General features: G+C 37.4%; 1 protein-coding gene across 7 annotated transcripts in view; it reads left to right on the forward strand.

Annotated features, from left to right (window-relative positions):
- Positions 1 to 15,413, forward strand: part of LOC113434299 (putative RNA-binding protein Luc7-like 2) — a 52,024-nt gene that overhangs the window by 24,490 nt on the left and 12,121 nt on the right. For 5 of the 7 annotated variants that reach the window (XM_026697399.2, XM_087934701.1, XM_026697390.2 and 2 more), the window contains 5 exons: positions 3,225 to 3,323; positions 4,230 to 4,340; positions 5,849 to 5,992; positions 7,024 to 7,200; positions 9,899 to 9,990. In XM_026697399.2, the coding sequence (XP_026553184.1) occupies positions 3,225 to 3,323; positions 4,230 to 4,340; positions 5,849 to 5,992; positions 7,024 to 7,200; positions 9,899 to 9,990 (623 nt within the window). Of the gene's footprint in view, positions 1 to 2,097; positions 2,163 to 3,224; positions 3,324 to 4,229; positions 4,341 to 5,848; positions 5,993 to 7,023; positions 7,201 to 9,898; positions 9,991 to 15,413 lie in introns of all 7 variants that reach the window. The other 2 variants (XM_087934703.1, XM_087934702.1) reach the window with 1 other exon arrangement.

The raw sequence follows: 15,413 nt of genomic DNA on the forward strand, positions 1-15,413 counted from the left end.
CATTTACCGCTGTCTAGGTGACTTACAATAAGTCATACACTGAGCCCAAACCATTTCATTGTTGGGGAAGTTTAGAATATTAATATGTACATTGCTTGAGTTGACCCAAAATAAAGGCGAGATTAAAAAAAAAAAAGTTACAAGGCTTAGAAGTTAAGCAGACACTTTAAAAAATAGAGAAGAGTGTACCAGGCAACCAGTAGTGCTCTAATAGAAAAGGAGCTATCAGGCAACTGGGCATAACCACATGACTGTCTGTTGCCCGGTCAAGAACAACCTTGGCCTGTGTGGAGATTGCCAGGGTAGGAAGTTCAAAGGATAATCTAAGAATTTGGAGCTTCCTTATAGAACAGGGGTGTCAAACTCACACCATCATGTGACATATCAGGACTTTTCCCCCCTTCAATAAACTGGGAGTGGCCAGTGTGTGACGCATCTGGCCCATGGGCCAGGAGTTTGACAACTCTGCTATAGAACATACTTTTTGGGAATGTGCAAACAATCCATCCCACATATACTACGGTGCATACGACGTTCTTCAACATACACAGAGGAAGACTTATGCTGGTGAGAGAAAATGCTGTTGATGTGGCCCAATACTGGATGAATGTCATCTAGTTTAATTCTATTTATTTTAAGTACTTTTCATATGTGCTATATCTTTATGACCTAATTTACACTTATTTTAGCTGCTCAGTATTGAATGGTATATGCCCTTAATTTGAAGATGCTTCTGACATGAATAAAGAGAAAAGCTCTTAATGTGCATCATTGCTGCTATTATTATTATTATTATTATTATTATTATTATTATTATTATTATTATTATTATTATTATTATTATTACCTGAGGTGGAGGGAAATATGATAGAGGATATAACTTCAAATATTTGAAGTTATATGAAGTTATATCCTCTATCATATTTCCCTCCACCTCAGGTAAAGTAAATTGGGCTGAGAGAAAGTGAATGACCCAAGTTTGATTGGAACTGGGTCTCTATTCCTAGTCTAACACCTTAACCTAAATTGACTCTCAGTTAATCTAAACAGTTTTCTCTATCCTTTTACCAGTCTTAATTTCTCATTAAAGAGTTTTCATTGGACGAGTATTTTGTAATATTACTGATAATCATAAATATTGAAGGTAGTATTTCACATAGAATCATTTTATCATAAGATGTTCTAAAAGTGTACATTCTTTAATGCAATTCATATCAAAAGTCTTCATTTTGAAATCTGAATGAGAGTGATCAATCACTTTTTGTACCATATAACTCTATCATTAGATTGGCTAGTGAAATTAGATAATGTAATGATTTGTAATGTTTTTATTACGGACTGCGCTAAAAATTATCAAGCAGTTTTCTTGTGCAAGAACTTTTTGCAAATGATTACAAGTAAAAGAGAGTTTATATCTCTAAATTGTCTGTTTAGACTTGGATTTTTTGCTTTCTTTATCTTTTTTCTTGTCCACACTTTACCTACCCAGTAGTACTTTCTATATTTTTCTACTTACATTAGAGCTAGAAAAGTATGCAAAACTTTGGTGGTTTTATTTAGTAAGCCAAGGAAGGAAAGAAACTGACAGGGAATAAGGGGAACCCAATAAACAATTCAGAATAACTATCGTGTTTCTCCAAAAAGACTACCAATCTTGAAAAGAAGTCCTATCACGTTTGTGAGCGCATGTGATCAAATTAAGCACCACCAACAAAATTAGCCCTAATTAAGACCCTGCCCATTGTGGTGCAGGGGGTGGGACAAGGCACACAGGTGAAAAATAAGCTAGGATGGGGATGGGGTGTAGGTGCTCTACTTACCAGGCCTTGCATACCCCGAGACCTGCCTCATCACCTTCTTTGACCACTTGCACGCATCGCCCTGGCTCTGTTTCGCCTTCAGGTGCCTGCCGGAAGGCATCAGCAGCTGATAACAGACCTCTGGATCTATCCCAGATGATAAAAACAGACATAAAAACAAACAATTCTTTCCATCAGGGTCCAGACCAAACAGCCTCCTAGCTCAAGCTCCATCCTAGCCCAATGATTTATTTCTTTATGTATTAATGTTTTTGTTTTATAATTTATAATTTTACAGATAGTCCTCGACTTACAACCACCATTGAGCCCAAAATTTCCATTGCTAAGTGAGGCTGTTGTTAAGTGAGTTTTACCCCACTTTACTATCTTTTTTGTTAGTTGTTAAGTGAATCACTGCAGTTGTTATATGAATTATGGTCAATAAGCGAATCTGGCTTTGCTTGTTGGAAATCGGTTGGGAAGGTTACAAATGACTATTACATGACCCTGGGACAGTGCAACTGTCAAAAATATATGCTGGTTGCCAAGTACTCAAATTTTGATCATATAATCGTGGGGATGCTATAAATAGCAATTAAATATGAAAATTGGTCATATGTCACTTTTTTCAGCGCCATTGTAACTGAGCGGTAACCAAACAAATGGTTGTAAGTCAAGGACTACATGTATAAGCCATAGCTGCTTAAAACAAAGTACTGCACCCCATTCTAATTCAGGACATCTGTCAGAGAATAGGATTTTCTATCACTCTTTTCCACCCATCCAGCAAGGAGATTCTAGCAGTCTTTGAGCAGATAGAGATAATATTTCAGAGAGGGCAAATAAAGACTCTAGCATCATTTGTTGTTATGAAAGGACATATATGTAAACCTTGTTTTTAATGGGACTTAAAAGTAATACAATAGTGAACCAGTTTTCCTGGTTTAGTTAAAACACCAGGCTCATGAGTTCTAGTTCACAGACCCAGTGACTGTTTCAGCCTTAGAAAGAAGACAATAACAATCCACGTGTGAAATTGAAAAAAGTAATACAATGGGTGTTATTTATGTTTCCACACTATATAAAAAATTAAATAACTTGGTTTGTAAGTTGCTTTGTTAAGCACACTAGCTTGTAAGGAAAAGTATGCAAGAACTGAAAGAAAAGCTCTTTCTTCCAAAGAAGAAGAATTTCTGCTATGATTGCTGTATTTTTTCTTTAAGTGTATTGATCTACTGTTCCAGTATGGTGTCACTTGAGACTTGGAGACTTTTAATGATGTGACTGATCGCTCGTAAACAAAATTTGTGTAGTAATTTAATATATATTAAATAATAGGTACATATTTGAATATTGAAATAATATAATTTGTATCCATTTAGTATTTCTTATAAAAATGTCCTTTTGTGTTGTCTTGTATTTCAGAGGATGGACCTAGGAGAGTGTCTGAAGGTGCATGATTTGGCGTTAAGAGCAGATTATGAAATTGCATCAAAAGAGCAAGACTTTTTCTTTGAACTTGATGTATGTTCTATCACAAAATTATCTTTATATTATAAAGAATGGAAAGAGAATTGGTACTGATAACATCTGGTCAAATTGTATAATATTGTAAAATATTTAATATAGAATTAATTTAGAATTTCTGACAGTTATTAGTAATGTGTGCAATTATTTGAACCTGAAGTGAGAAAGGTGTTTCATTTTAAATTAAAGTGTAAAGAACTTCAGACTTGCACATGATCTTAGTACCTTGAAGAAGGCATGCATTTTCCTAGTGTCACATAGTAATTACACTGTCCCATTTATCTTCCAACAAAGGAAAAAAGTAGAGCACAGACTAAGGCCAATAGATTGCATAATAAAAATCACAAATCTTTTCTACAATAAAAAGCCACCCAGAATCCCTTTATCAGGGAGATAGGCATCAAATAATTTTAATAAAGATTTTACAGACAAACAGACAGACACACAAACACACAAACAAACACAAAGAGGAGTTTGAAACATTGTTGAATACAGAGCCTTCATAGTAGATTCTCTGAAACCATCATCAAATTATAGCTAATTTCTTGGGATATTTGAATAACTTGATTCTCGGAGATGTGAAATCTTCGTTCCCATTTTAGTTTTATTTCTGTTAACTTGCCAGTTCTAAATCAGTGATATATGCAACTCAATCCTCAAAATGATTGTTCTCATCTGTTTGATTGAATATCTGTGAATACAAATGTCTATGTGATTATTTCCTTGAAAGTAAGAATTCATGTAATGATGATTTCAACTTTGTTTTACATTCTTCCAGAAAAGTATTACGTATGATTAAACCAGCAAATTATACATTTAATATTTAGTTCTACTGTCAACTTTTGCATTCTGGAAAGGTGCTTATTTCTAATCAGTATGATACATTTTTGATTTATATATTAGGCGATGGATCACCTGCAATCATTCATTGCTGACTGTGATAGGAGAACTGAAGTGGCAAAGAAAAGACTGGCTGAAACTCAAGAAGAGATCAGTGCTGAAGTGGCAGCCAAAGTAAGTACTTAATATTCACTCACTATAGGGCTTTCCCTAGGGACTTCCAACCTGATTTTATATATAGTGTTTATATAAAAGAATTTTGGAAGTCCCATTTTGTATAAAATTAGTGGGTAACAAAAGACAAAATGCACAAAACGCAGATTTTTTTAGCTGAGCAAAGATTTGGTTTTGATTTTTAGTTTTGTTTAAGAATGTGTACAACACATAACTATAGATGCCTACATGTACATATTTGTGCATTACAAGGGTCTTTAATTGAATTAAAAATGGGAATATTGGGGAGAAGCAGTGATTGCAAAATGCCAAGTATTTTTTTTTTCTTGGCTGTGAGAAGAGGCAATTAAATGTAGCTTCTTTTTGCCTGTCTGTAAGGATAAACACTGTAGTGCCTTGAAACTACAACTCTCTATTGGCTATTGGCATGGTTGGCTGGGGCTTTTAAAGTTTGAACTTTTGAAGGACACTAATTATCTATCTCCGCCTTAATGGAATGAAGACACTTGTCTGTAAAAATAATCTGAGCGGAAATGAAACACTTCCCATGTTACAGTCATTTATTGAACATTAATTCATTTTCTGTGTTGAAAATTTTGAAATATTGCTCCTTTTTCACATTCAAGTACTATAAGCCGAGGTCACCAACTTCTTGGACCTCAGGGACCACCAAACTCATAATTTTAAATCCCAGGGACCACTAACTAGTTCTGTGGGTGTGGCCTAATTTGTGGGTGTGGCTTGGTGGTCTTGTGACTGGCTGGGCATGTAAATATTATAAATATTTATATAAATATTGATTTTTTTATTAAAAAAGAGCAACTTTTACCCAAAATCAGGCAAAGCAGGCAGGCAGATTGAGTTGCTCACAGAATCATTCAGTGATCTATCTGCCATCAGCAAGCTCAGTCTCTCAAATTTGCTTGCCATGAGTCTGCACTGAATAATAGAACCTTCAGTCCTAAGGGAGATTCAGTTGTGCTTAAAAGCAGAGCCAAAGATCTAAAGACTCGCTAGAAAGCAGGAAATCCAACCATTTCCTGCTTTCTAGCTAATCTAAATTTCCTGGCACAGCAGAACAGCTGATGGTCGGAAAAAGGAAAAATAGCAATATAGCAGGCAAGTTTGCTGGGTAAGGAGTGCGTGAGTGGGGAGGGTTCCTGCGGGCCATGTGGGTGGCGCAGCCTTGTGTTTCTTTGCAGCCTGGTTTAATTGCTTTGGGGGGGTGCTCTGGAGATGAGATTTCTCTGCGGCCCGTCAGTGGGCTGTGGCCCACTGGTTGGCAACAACTGCTATAAGCAACCTAAATAAACATTTCTATTTATTATTGTTCAAAATCTGCATAGAGCATTCATAGCATAATAGACAGTGTACCCTGGAAAAGGAAATGGCTAGCTGAACAGAAGCACTTCATAGTGCAGTGTCTTATTGCTTTATATTGATATAGCTTGTACATAGTGAACATTAATAATATTAGCAAGTGTTAATATTGCTTTTCTCTCTGAAAGGCTGAACGAGTCCATGAATTAAATGAGGAAATTGGAAAACTGCTTGCTAAAGTTGAACAACTTGGAGCTGATGGAAATGTGGAAGAGTCTCAGAAAGTAATGGATGAAGTAGAGAAAGCAAGGGCAAAGAAAAGAGAAGCAGAGGTAATCTGATTATGTACAAAAGTTTATTCTTTCAGTTAGTCCTAGAGGACAAATTCTTATTCATGGAGTTGATAACTAAAAAAATATTTAAACTATATTCATTGTTCTCGAAATTTCCGTAAATACACATGCACCCTCCGACCAATTGTTTAACTTTATTTTATTCTCCACTGAGCCGAAGGGAGAATCCAGGATGGGTAGTCTCTAGCTCTGCAGATTGAGTTGAAAAATTGAGGACACTCCCCCTGGTAACGGTCCCCAGTTCTTCACTCGGTCTCAGTGTGTTCAGACCACCCTTTAAGGGCTCTGAATAGTTAGGATTGTAGAAAAATTTTCACCCCCTGGATTAAGCTTTTTTTCACAGAGAGGCTTAGATCAGGTTTGACAGTTAGCCGGCTTGCCGGTTTAGCACTTTCATTTTTTCACGCCTTTTTTTTCTGGTGTGCGGGTTTTTTTGCTTATTATTTAATTTTTAAACTTTCCTTGCTGGTGGACTGGTTTTTTTCCTTTTCTGGTTGGAATTTGGGTGGAGGTGACCCTGAGAGCCCGTGTGGCCCAGGCTGGGGGCGGGAGGAGGCGTCTTTAACTCGCCTTCTCCTGATCCACTTTCCCTTGACTTGGGCTAGCTGCATCTGCTGCTAAATGCCCCTTTTTTTTCAGCAGCGGCGGCAGTGCCATTTCTCGCGTTTGGGGACAATCTTGCAGATCGTCTCCAGGATAGCCCCTTGGGGGGACAATCATAAAAGGATGGAACATACTCTGTGGTTTCATTTGCCACAAAATATTGTTTCAGTTGGGAAATAATTTTTTAAAGCGAGAGTGAAAAAAATAGTGCAGATGGATAGCCTGCTGTAATCCCTTCAATTTACAGTATATTTAAGGGAACATGGCTGTTACTCTTCTGAACAAGAATTTCAGAAGAATTTTGCTTTTTTACAGATAGCAGTTATTACTCTTATAATACTTTGTTTTATTTTACTTGGGAAAACTTTGTTCATAGAGTAAGAGACATATAATAATGCATCTTCTAGGAAGTGTACCGGAATTCCATGCCTGCTTCCAGTTTCCAGCAGCAAAAGCTACGAGTCTGTGAAGTATGCTCAGCCTATCTTGGCCTACATGACAATGACAGGCGGCTTGCTGATCATTTTGGAGGAAAGCTGCACTTGGGTTTTATTGAAATAAGAGAAAAGCTTGAAGAACTAAGGGTAAGTATATATTACTCTTTTCCAACTGTTGTGAACTGTTCATTATTAGACTACTTCAGTAATGTCCTGTTGATACCACACTTGAAATTAATATGATGCAACTGAAAAAGAGGAGCGTCCTCAAAAAAAATAGTATAAATAGCCCTTTACTGCCTTTCAAACAAGTAATTAACTTAAATTTATATTTAAGTGACTAAGCCAGAGGTGTAGAAGTGTAGTTCCAAAATGTCTATGGAGATTCTCAGTCATCCTGGTCATGGCTGTCCAAAAATGCTTTTTCAAGGGGCATCTGGACTTTCTGGTGGGATTGGGTTTTTGTTTTTTGTTTTTTTTGATGGGGGTGGGAGACCTTTCACTTCTCATCCTGGAAGCTTCTTCAGCTCTCTGAATGGAGAGGAATTGAAGGATTTATATTCCTTGCAGACAGCTGGTCAGATCACTTGAGATAGCTACACGTTCTGAGTCACAAAGGTGCTTTATCAGGAGGCAACTGGACTTTCTTGTTTTTTTCATTTGAAGATGTTTCACTTCTCATCAAAGAAGCTTCTTCAGCTCTGGCAGGATAGCGGGGAACGGAAAGATTTATATTCCTTGCAGACAGCTGGTAATTTGCCTCCTTTTAGCAGGTCATTGAGATTTATCTGTGTCCTCAGGGTCACCTGTGTAGTGCTCATGGTTCCTGTAGTCTGCAATTTTTTCCTTTGGAAATCCATTCCTACTCCCACACCATTCAAAGGGTATTCATCCCAAATTGTATAGCTAAAAGTCTGTAGAGGTTCTCAGTGATCCAGGTCATGGTTGTCCCAAACGTGCTTTTTCAGGAGGCAACTGGACTTTGTTTTTCTTTGAGTGCAGTTGCCTTCTGAAAAAGCGCACACACACACAGGTCCTCCCCATCCTCCCCCCAAGGCAGCCATATCCCTTCACTAACGTGCTTTACAGCTCTGTCCTCCACTGTCACTTGCCAGGCAAGAAAAGTAATCTGTGGGACTATGCTTAATAAAACCTTCCAACTTCACAAGATTTTTTTTTTTTTCATGAGAAGTTGGAAGGTCTGAACTATCGGTATTTTTTTTTTTTTTACCATAGTCCAACAGACTATTCTTCTTGTTCTGAATGCGCAGCGGAGAGTGGAGCTGGGGGTGATGAGGGTTTGGGATGGGTGGCCTGTCTGAAGGACCTTCAGGTAAGCCAGAGCAGGGCCTTTGGTGTAGCTCCGCGCCCCCCCCGCCCCCGGCTGCCTTGCTTCATCCTCTATACCTCCCCACCCCCACTGCCTTGCTTCATTCTTTGCAACATGCAGCAATCTGTATGTTGCTTCTGGGCAGGAGAGGCTTGGTCAGTCCCCTTACCCAGTTCCCCACCATCGTTTCTCTCTCTCTCTCTCTCTCTCTCTCTCTCACACACACACACACACACACACACATACAGAGACATTTGATCGCTTGAACTCCTGTACACTTTTCGCCCAGAGGTTGAATATCTAGTCCATCTATTGTCTCTGAGCTCCCCAGAGTCTATAATGTGAAACACAATTCTGGATTAAGATGACCCTAGCTTGAACTAGCAAAACTATTACCACAGTATTTTTCTTACCATAAAACACACTTTATTACCCCCCAAAAGTGGGTGGAAATGTCTGTGCCTCTTATAGAGCAAATATTGCTGAAGCCCCACCCACCTGGCGCCCCCCACCCTTTGGCTGTTTCAGCCTCCACAAGTCCTGTTTTAGGCCCGTTCCAGGTGGTAATAGGTGGTGGTGGGATCGCCGCCACCTGGAAAAGGGCAAAAATGGGATGTGCAGAAGCCAAAAATGGGGCATGCGGAGGCCAAAAACAGGACGCACAGTGGCGGCAATCCCTGCCGCCTGGAACAACTGATTGGCAATATACCTGGATGCCATTTCAACCTCCAATGCAAGAACCTGCTGAAGCTGACCAGGCTGTTTGCTGCAAGGACACTAGCCAGATGCTAGACCAATGGATGCTGGGATGCAGAGACATTTTTTTTTTCTTGTTTTCCTCCTCTAAAGCTAATGTGCATCTTTTGGTCCAGAGTGTCTTATGGAGCAAAAAATACGGTATATGTTTATGAAAGAATTATAGCCTGACTTTGACATTATAGCAATTTTATTTATAGTCATTTATTTTCCTGCTGCTTTTGGCTACTCTCTGTGATTAGATTTTAATTTTTGGTAACTGGGGGGAAAATTAATTTGCTCTTTTCGTTATGTGAATATAAGGGCAGTTAAACTTTACAAAAGAGATGGTAAAGTAATTGGCAATAATATTGGGACAGTATACCTGTTCCCTACATTTTCCTATATGATATATGTAACATGCAGTGCTATCAGATTAGAATAATGTTGCTAATTGGTGAGAAAAAGAAACTTTGTCTTATAAATATATTCTTAATGGTTTATATCAAGAGTTCTCCAACCTCCAAACCTCCGGCTTTGTGGACTGGCTGGGTGTAGAACCTGGGGAGAGGGAATGGTTCCGTGTAAGTGGCAGGCAAGTGCACGCAGTTCTATTTGCACAAGCAGCAAGCAAGCACACATGCACACTTGCCTGCCATTTGCACAAGTGGAGAAGTGCACACGCCACTTCTGCGGCTCAGTTCCGAAGGGCCCAAGGCCCAGTTTATATAATAATTCAATATTTGAAACTCTTTGTCTTTATTTTAAAAATGATTTCAGAGAATTGTGGCTGACAAACAGGAGAAACGAAATCAGGAACGTTTAAAGCGGAGAGAAGAAAGGGAGAAAGAAGAAAGAGAGAAGCTAAGAAGGTAGAACTCTATTACTTTTTATTGTCGTCCTATCAGTCTGTTCTTTGACTTAGTTTTTATATTTAATAGTCCTGCATAAGTATATATTGATGCTACAGCTTCACGTTGCTGCTAAAAATAAAACTGAAATTAAATATTAGATTGATATTCTCCATGTATTTCATCTTTAGCATGCAAATCGTTTTGCTTTGATGAAGCAAAATATGCACATAGACTTTTGAATGTTTTCATTATGTGTGATTTCTAGATTTATTTTTATTGCTTGAGTATTCAGAATGAAAGATAGAAAACAAAAAGGGAAAGAAAAAAGAGCAAGAACATATTATAATATATATGGGAAGCAACTCAGCTATTATAAACATCAGACCATTGTTCAGTCTTTCATAACATCATTACCCACCCATTTATAAGTGAAGAATGAACAAATTACAAGTAGTCCAAGATATGCATCTGGGGTATTGCTATTTTTGCAAAATAAAATATTTTTTTGTTGTAATTCCATGCTTGACTGATATACAATACAGAATCACATTCATATTGTTTAGATTTATAATTTGGCTTTTGAGGGTTAAGACAATATCCATAAATTGTTTTCCCCAAACAAGTTAGGTTAGAAAAGAGTGACAGTGAGCATAGGTTTGAACCTAGTACAATTGATGCAAATTCTGTATCTTAATTAGTACTCTACATTGGCTGCTTTACTCCTCTTAAAAGTATGTTAACAAATCTATGGACATTAAACCAAAACAGGACAGTAATAGGACCCCTCGATCATTTTACATTTTTTAATTCTGAGGTTAACAAGCATTAAGAGAGAGAGAGAGAGAGATCCGATCTAATCTCTCTCACAGAAAAACACAGAGACGGGTGGGATTCAAATTTCTTCACAACTGGTTCTTGGGTGTGGCCTAATTTGTGGGTGTGGCTTGGTCATGTGACTGCCTGGGCATGGCTTGTATGTAAATATTATAAATATTTATGTAAATATTTAATTTTTTATTAAAAAAAGAACAACTTTTACCCAAAATCAGGCAAAGCAGACAGGCAGATTGAGTTGCTCACAGATTCAGAGATCTATCTTTCTGCCATCGGCTACCTGAGTCTGTCACATAAAATTTGCTTGCAAGCAAACTCACAAAATTAACTCACAATATACCATTGTATGTAAATATTGAATTTTTATAAAAAGAAGAACAACTTTTACCCAAAAGCAGGCAAAGCAGGCAGGCAGATTGAGTTGCTCACAGAATCACAGATTCACACAGAGATTTGTGTTTCTGCCATTGGCTATCTGAGTCTGTACTGAATAATAGAATCTTCAGTCCTAAGGGAGGTTCGGCTCTGCTTTTAAGCAGAGATCTAAAGATTAGCTAGAAAGCAAGAAATCCAACAATTTCTTTCTAGCTAATCTAAATCTCCTGGCATAGCAGAACAGCTGATGGGGGGGGGAATAGCAACTTAGCAGGCAAGTTTGCCAGGTAAGGAGTGAGTGGGCAGGGAGGGTTCCCACAGGCCATGTGGGCGGTGCAGCCTTGTGTTCCCGTGCAGCCTGGATTAATGGCTTTGGATGCTCTGGGGGTGACATTTCTCTGTGGACCACAAAAATTTTCTCACAGACCACTAGTGGGCCGCAGTTCATCAGTTGGCGACCACTGCTCTGGAGTAGCCAATAAAAAAGTTATGAACACTTTATTTTTCTTGCATTAACCTAAATGAAGTAAATAATTATTAATGTTAATACCTATTAGTTAATGATCCGCTCCTTCAAAAAAAATTACTTGTAGTTTTCAAACTGGAATTATCCCTGTGTATATATTTATCGTGAAGAAGAATGAACATATGGACTTCCTGTTTGGGCTTCTTCGGCGATGGACCGAAATCGTGATCGTGTGCGGTTTTGATCCGTGCTCACCGCTGGAGCATCCCGAGCCACCCATATTCGGAGCTGAAGCCACCCCATGGAGGTGGTGAAGAAGGGGGAGCTGTCTGGGGTTGAGGAGAGCCGCATCCTCCTCAGCTGGCCAGTACTCCCTTTCCCAAAGGTGGTTGCAGCGGTGGTCAGAAATGGCCACCTCAAAGAAGAACCCGACTGGACAAGATTGTGCAGGAAGTTTAAAGGAGAAAGTTTGACTGATCGGGTTGAATGGAGAACATCTATTTAAGGTACCTGGAACCCTGAATTTTAAAGACTAATACTATTCCTAAAAAAGATTTTAAGTTGCGAAAGAGAAAGGGAAAGAAAATGGAATTGGCTTTTTTTCCTCTAACATCGACAGTTTTAACTGACTTGGAACATTAAGAAGAAGAGATTCGAATAAGAAATTGATACTAATCCACTTTGACGTTAATAGGCTATTTCTAGCTGAAAACAAAGTGTCAAAGGGATAAAGATTTTTGGATAATTTAAAAGCTTTCTTTAAAAAAAGAAAGAAAGCAGTGGAGGGAAAAAGGAAAAAAGAGGGTGGAATCTGGAAAATGGAGAAGACTACCTGAAACTTAAAAAAAAAAACGATAGTGGAATTTTAACAAGGCTTGCAAAAGATACATTGTAGCTGAAACTTTGTTATAAGATAACAAAGGCCCTGGAAAGAGAAAGTCAGAAAAGAAGCAAGAAACAGTTTTGGATTATTGGATGATTCCTGGAACTTTGGATGGAGGATCCTAATGAAATAAAATAAAATCAATTGGGGGTTGTTTAAACATTTTTAAAAATGGCATCACTCCTTGAAGAGTTAAAAATGAGACTTAAAGAACAAAAAGAAGAAGCTCAACACAGAAGAGGATCTTTTGGCTTCGTATTTCAATTATTAAAAATGGAGATCTTGAACTATGAAAAACAACAAGAAACGCTGGCAGAACAAGAAGGGCGGCACAACGAAGAAGCCATCTTTAACAACCAAGCAATTTTAAGCGGGGTAAAAAAGGGAAAGGGAGTTAAAAACTTAAGCAGTGAAGCAACAACCAAAAAAAAGAGTAATTTGAAAAGTAATCATAATAACAGGAAGAAGCAGAAGGGAGGATCACAGAGGGGAGAATCAGATAGAAAAGGGAATAAAAAGAGGATTCTCCAAGGGTGCATGGGATAGCATTGTTATATTAGAAATAGAAAAGGGTTAGAAAATATGTTAGATGATTAAAGTGATAGAAAAAATTTCTATTGATGTATAGTGGAATATTTGTAAAGAGAATAAGGCTCTCAGTGATTTAAAAAGAACGCTAAAAAAACTGAAAAGAAACATGGAAGATTTTTATCAGTTGAAAAGATGAACTTGAATAAGAATAATAACTTTATTGACTACTGTTAAAAACTATTGTTTGGTTTTTTATTTAAAGACAGCAATGAGTAAAATATGAAATACAGATGATTAAAGTGAAAGACAACTGATATTACTAGTAATGTTTGTTAGAAGTAGAAATGTAAAAGATTGTTATTAATATTAATGGCAGAGCTGTACTTGAATAGAATAATTATTCCATTCACTATTGTTAAACATATATACACATATATATAGTCATATATACTTTTTTCTTTTAAGAATTTAGTGTGTATTTTAAGGGAATGTACCAAGCAGAATTCAATTGAAAATAGGTATGTGTTATAAAATAGAGGTTAGAAAATGAATGTTATAACTGTAAAGGTGTAACTTAAATTTTGAAATAAGATTTGAAAAAAGATACAAAGGTGTTGTACACTAGTCCAGTAATTACAGGGGAAAATTTGTTTTATGAGAAAAGATAATATGAAATTGTAAACAGGACAGACGAAAGTATAAAAACATTGATTAGAAAGATTTTAAAAATTAGAAAAAGATATGTAATTGAATTAAGAAAGGAATGAGATAATTTAAAATAAGGCTATAGGAAGTAAAGAAAGGGAAAAGCTATTGAAAAAATCGCAAAAATAGTTGTAAGATATGGATTAGAATGTATAAGATAAATATGTATTGAGTTTATGTCTCTATGGAGAAGTGATAACCCGGGGCCACGCTGTTCTCAAAAAAAGATATTTTATTTGTATGTTTTGTGAAAACGTAAATAAACATTTTATTTTAAAAAAATGAGCATATGTCCTATCAATTTCCAAATATTGCTTACAAGAAATACAATAGAATTATAGATAAACATGGAATTGTGCCTTTCCCATATCTAAGGAACAAATAATAACATGTCCACATAACGGCTTTTCAATTTGGTCACTTAAACTCCATTTAAAAATGCTAAATACCAATCAATAAATTTGAAAATCTGATTGATATGATAGTTATAATTAGGTTAAAAAAAATCTAGGGGTCTGTTTTCCCATGGAAAATTTCTTATTTGTCTGAGTTATCTTTAAAATATTAACATTAAAATAAAGATACTCTTCAAGTTACAGTTGTAATGGAGCCTGCCTATTATGGTTGAAAGTCAGGAAAGCCTCATTAATGATCCCCCCGCCACTTCCAACCCTGCTCTGCCCAATTCATTTGTTAAAGGAACATGCAGGTTGTAAAGTGGAGCAGGGAATGTCTCAGGACCCTGAGAATCCTAGTGCAGGCACAAGCCCACCTACATCACATTTCCCAAGGGTCACCATAACCCTATGGACTTCCTCCCTACCCCACTCCATTACAATTGCACATTTATGTTTCAGTGATCCTCAGAGCTCAGGAAGACAGCATAGGGAAGGAGGATAGGCCGCGTTATTGCTGGGCCACGTTGCATAATCAAAGAGAAGAAATCCTGCAAGTTTTATCTCCCAAGCGTTAGCTACATTAATTTTATGCTAATGCTGGGGAAACTAAGACAAGTGATGAGAGAAAAACCAGCAGGTTTTCTCCTTGCTAGCACTAGCCTTGGGTCTCCCAGCCTTAAGTCTCCCAGCTTCGCTAATCCTGGGGGAGCCAAGACTAGTGAGGAAAAGAAAAGTGACGGCACATGTGGCCCAGCAATAGAGAAGCCTGACCTCTTTTTCTACCCCGACTTCCTGAGCTCTGTATATCTTTGAAAGGTAAGTGAGAAAACATGACCAGGGGTGGGGTATGGAACCCAGTGGGGTCGCAAAGCAGGCTCTGGGGTGGGGTGCTGTAGCATCTCTGCAGTCAGTTATACGGGCAAATGATTGTAGGGGTGCTGCTGCAGGCATAACTTTGGGACTGGGACAGTACCTGTTTGGGTGTCTGTTGTAACTTTGAACGGTCACTAAGAGACTTGTATGTTGAGGACTACCTGTTTGTTGTTATTAATTGCTTTGTGAGGGAGATGGACGATTTTTAAATTTGATAAAGATGTAAATAACTGTTAAATACACATGTCAATTATGAAATAATGTTCATATTTATATTTCTTTTACAATATGTTCATTAAGATTTATATCATTAATCATAACCATATTAATGTGAAATAAACCATTTGATATATTATTACATTTACAAGATTCCCTA

Source organism: Pseudonaja textilis, chromosome 5 (genome assembly GCF_049901715.1).
Source record: "Pseudonaja textilis isolate UNSWEBS1 chromosome 5, rPseTex1.2, whole genome shotgun sequence".
Classification (NCBI taxonomy): domain Eukaryota; kingdom Metazoa; phylum Chordata; class Lepidosauria; order Squamata; family Elapidae; genus Pseudonaja; species Pseudonaja textilis.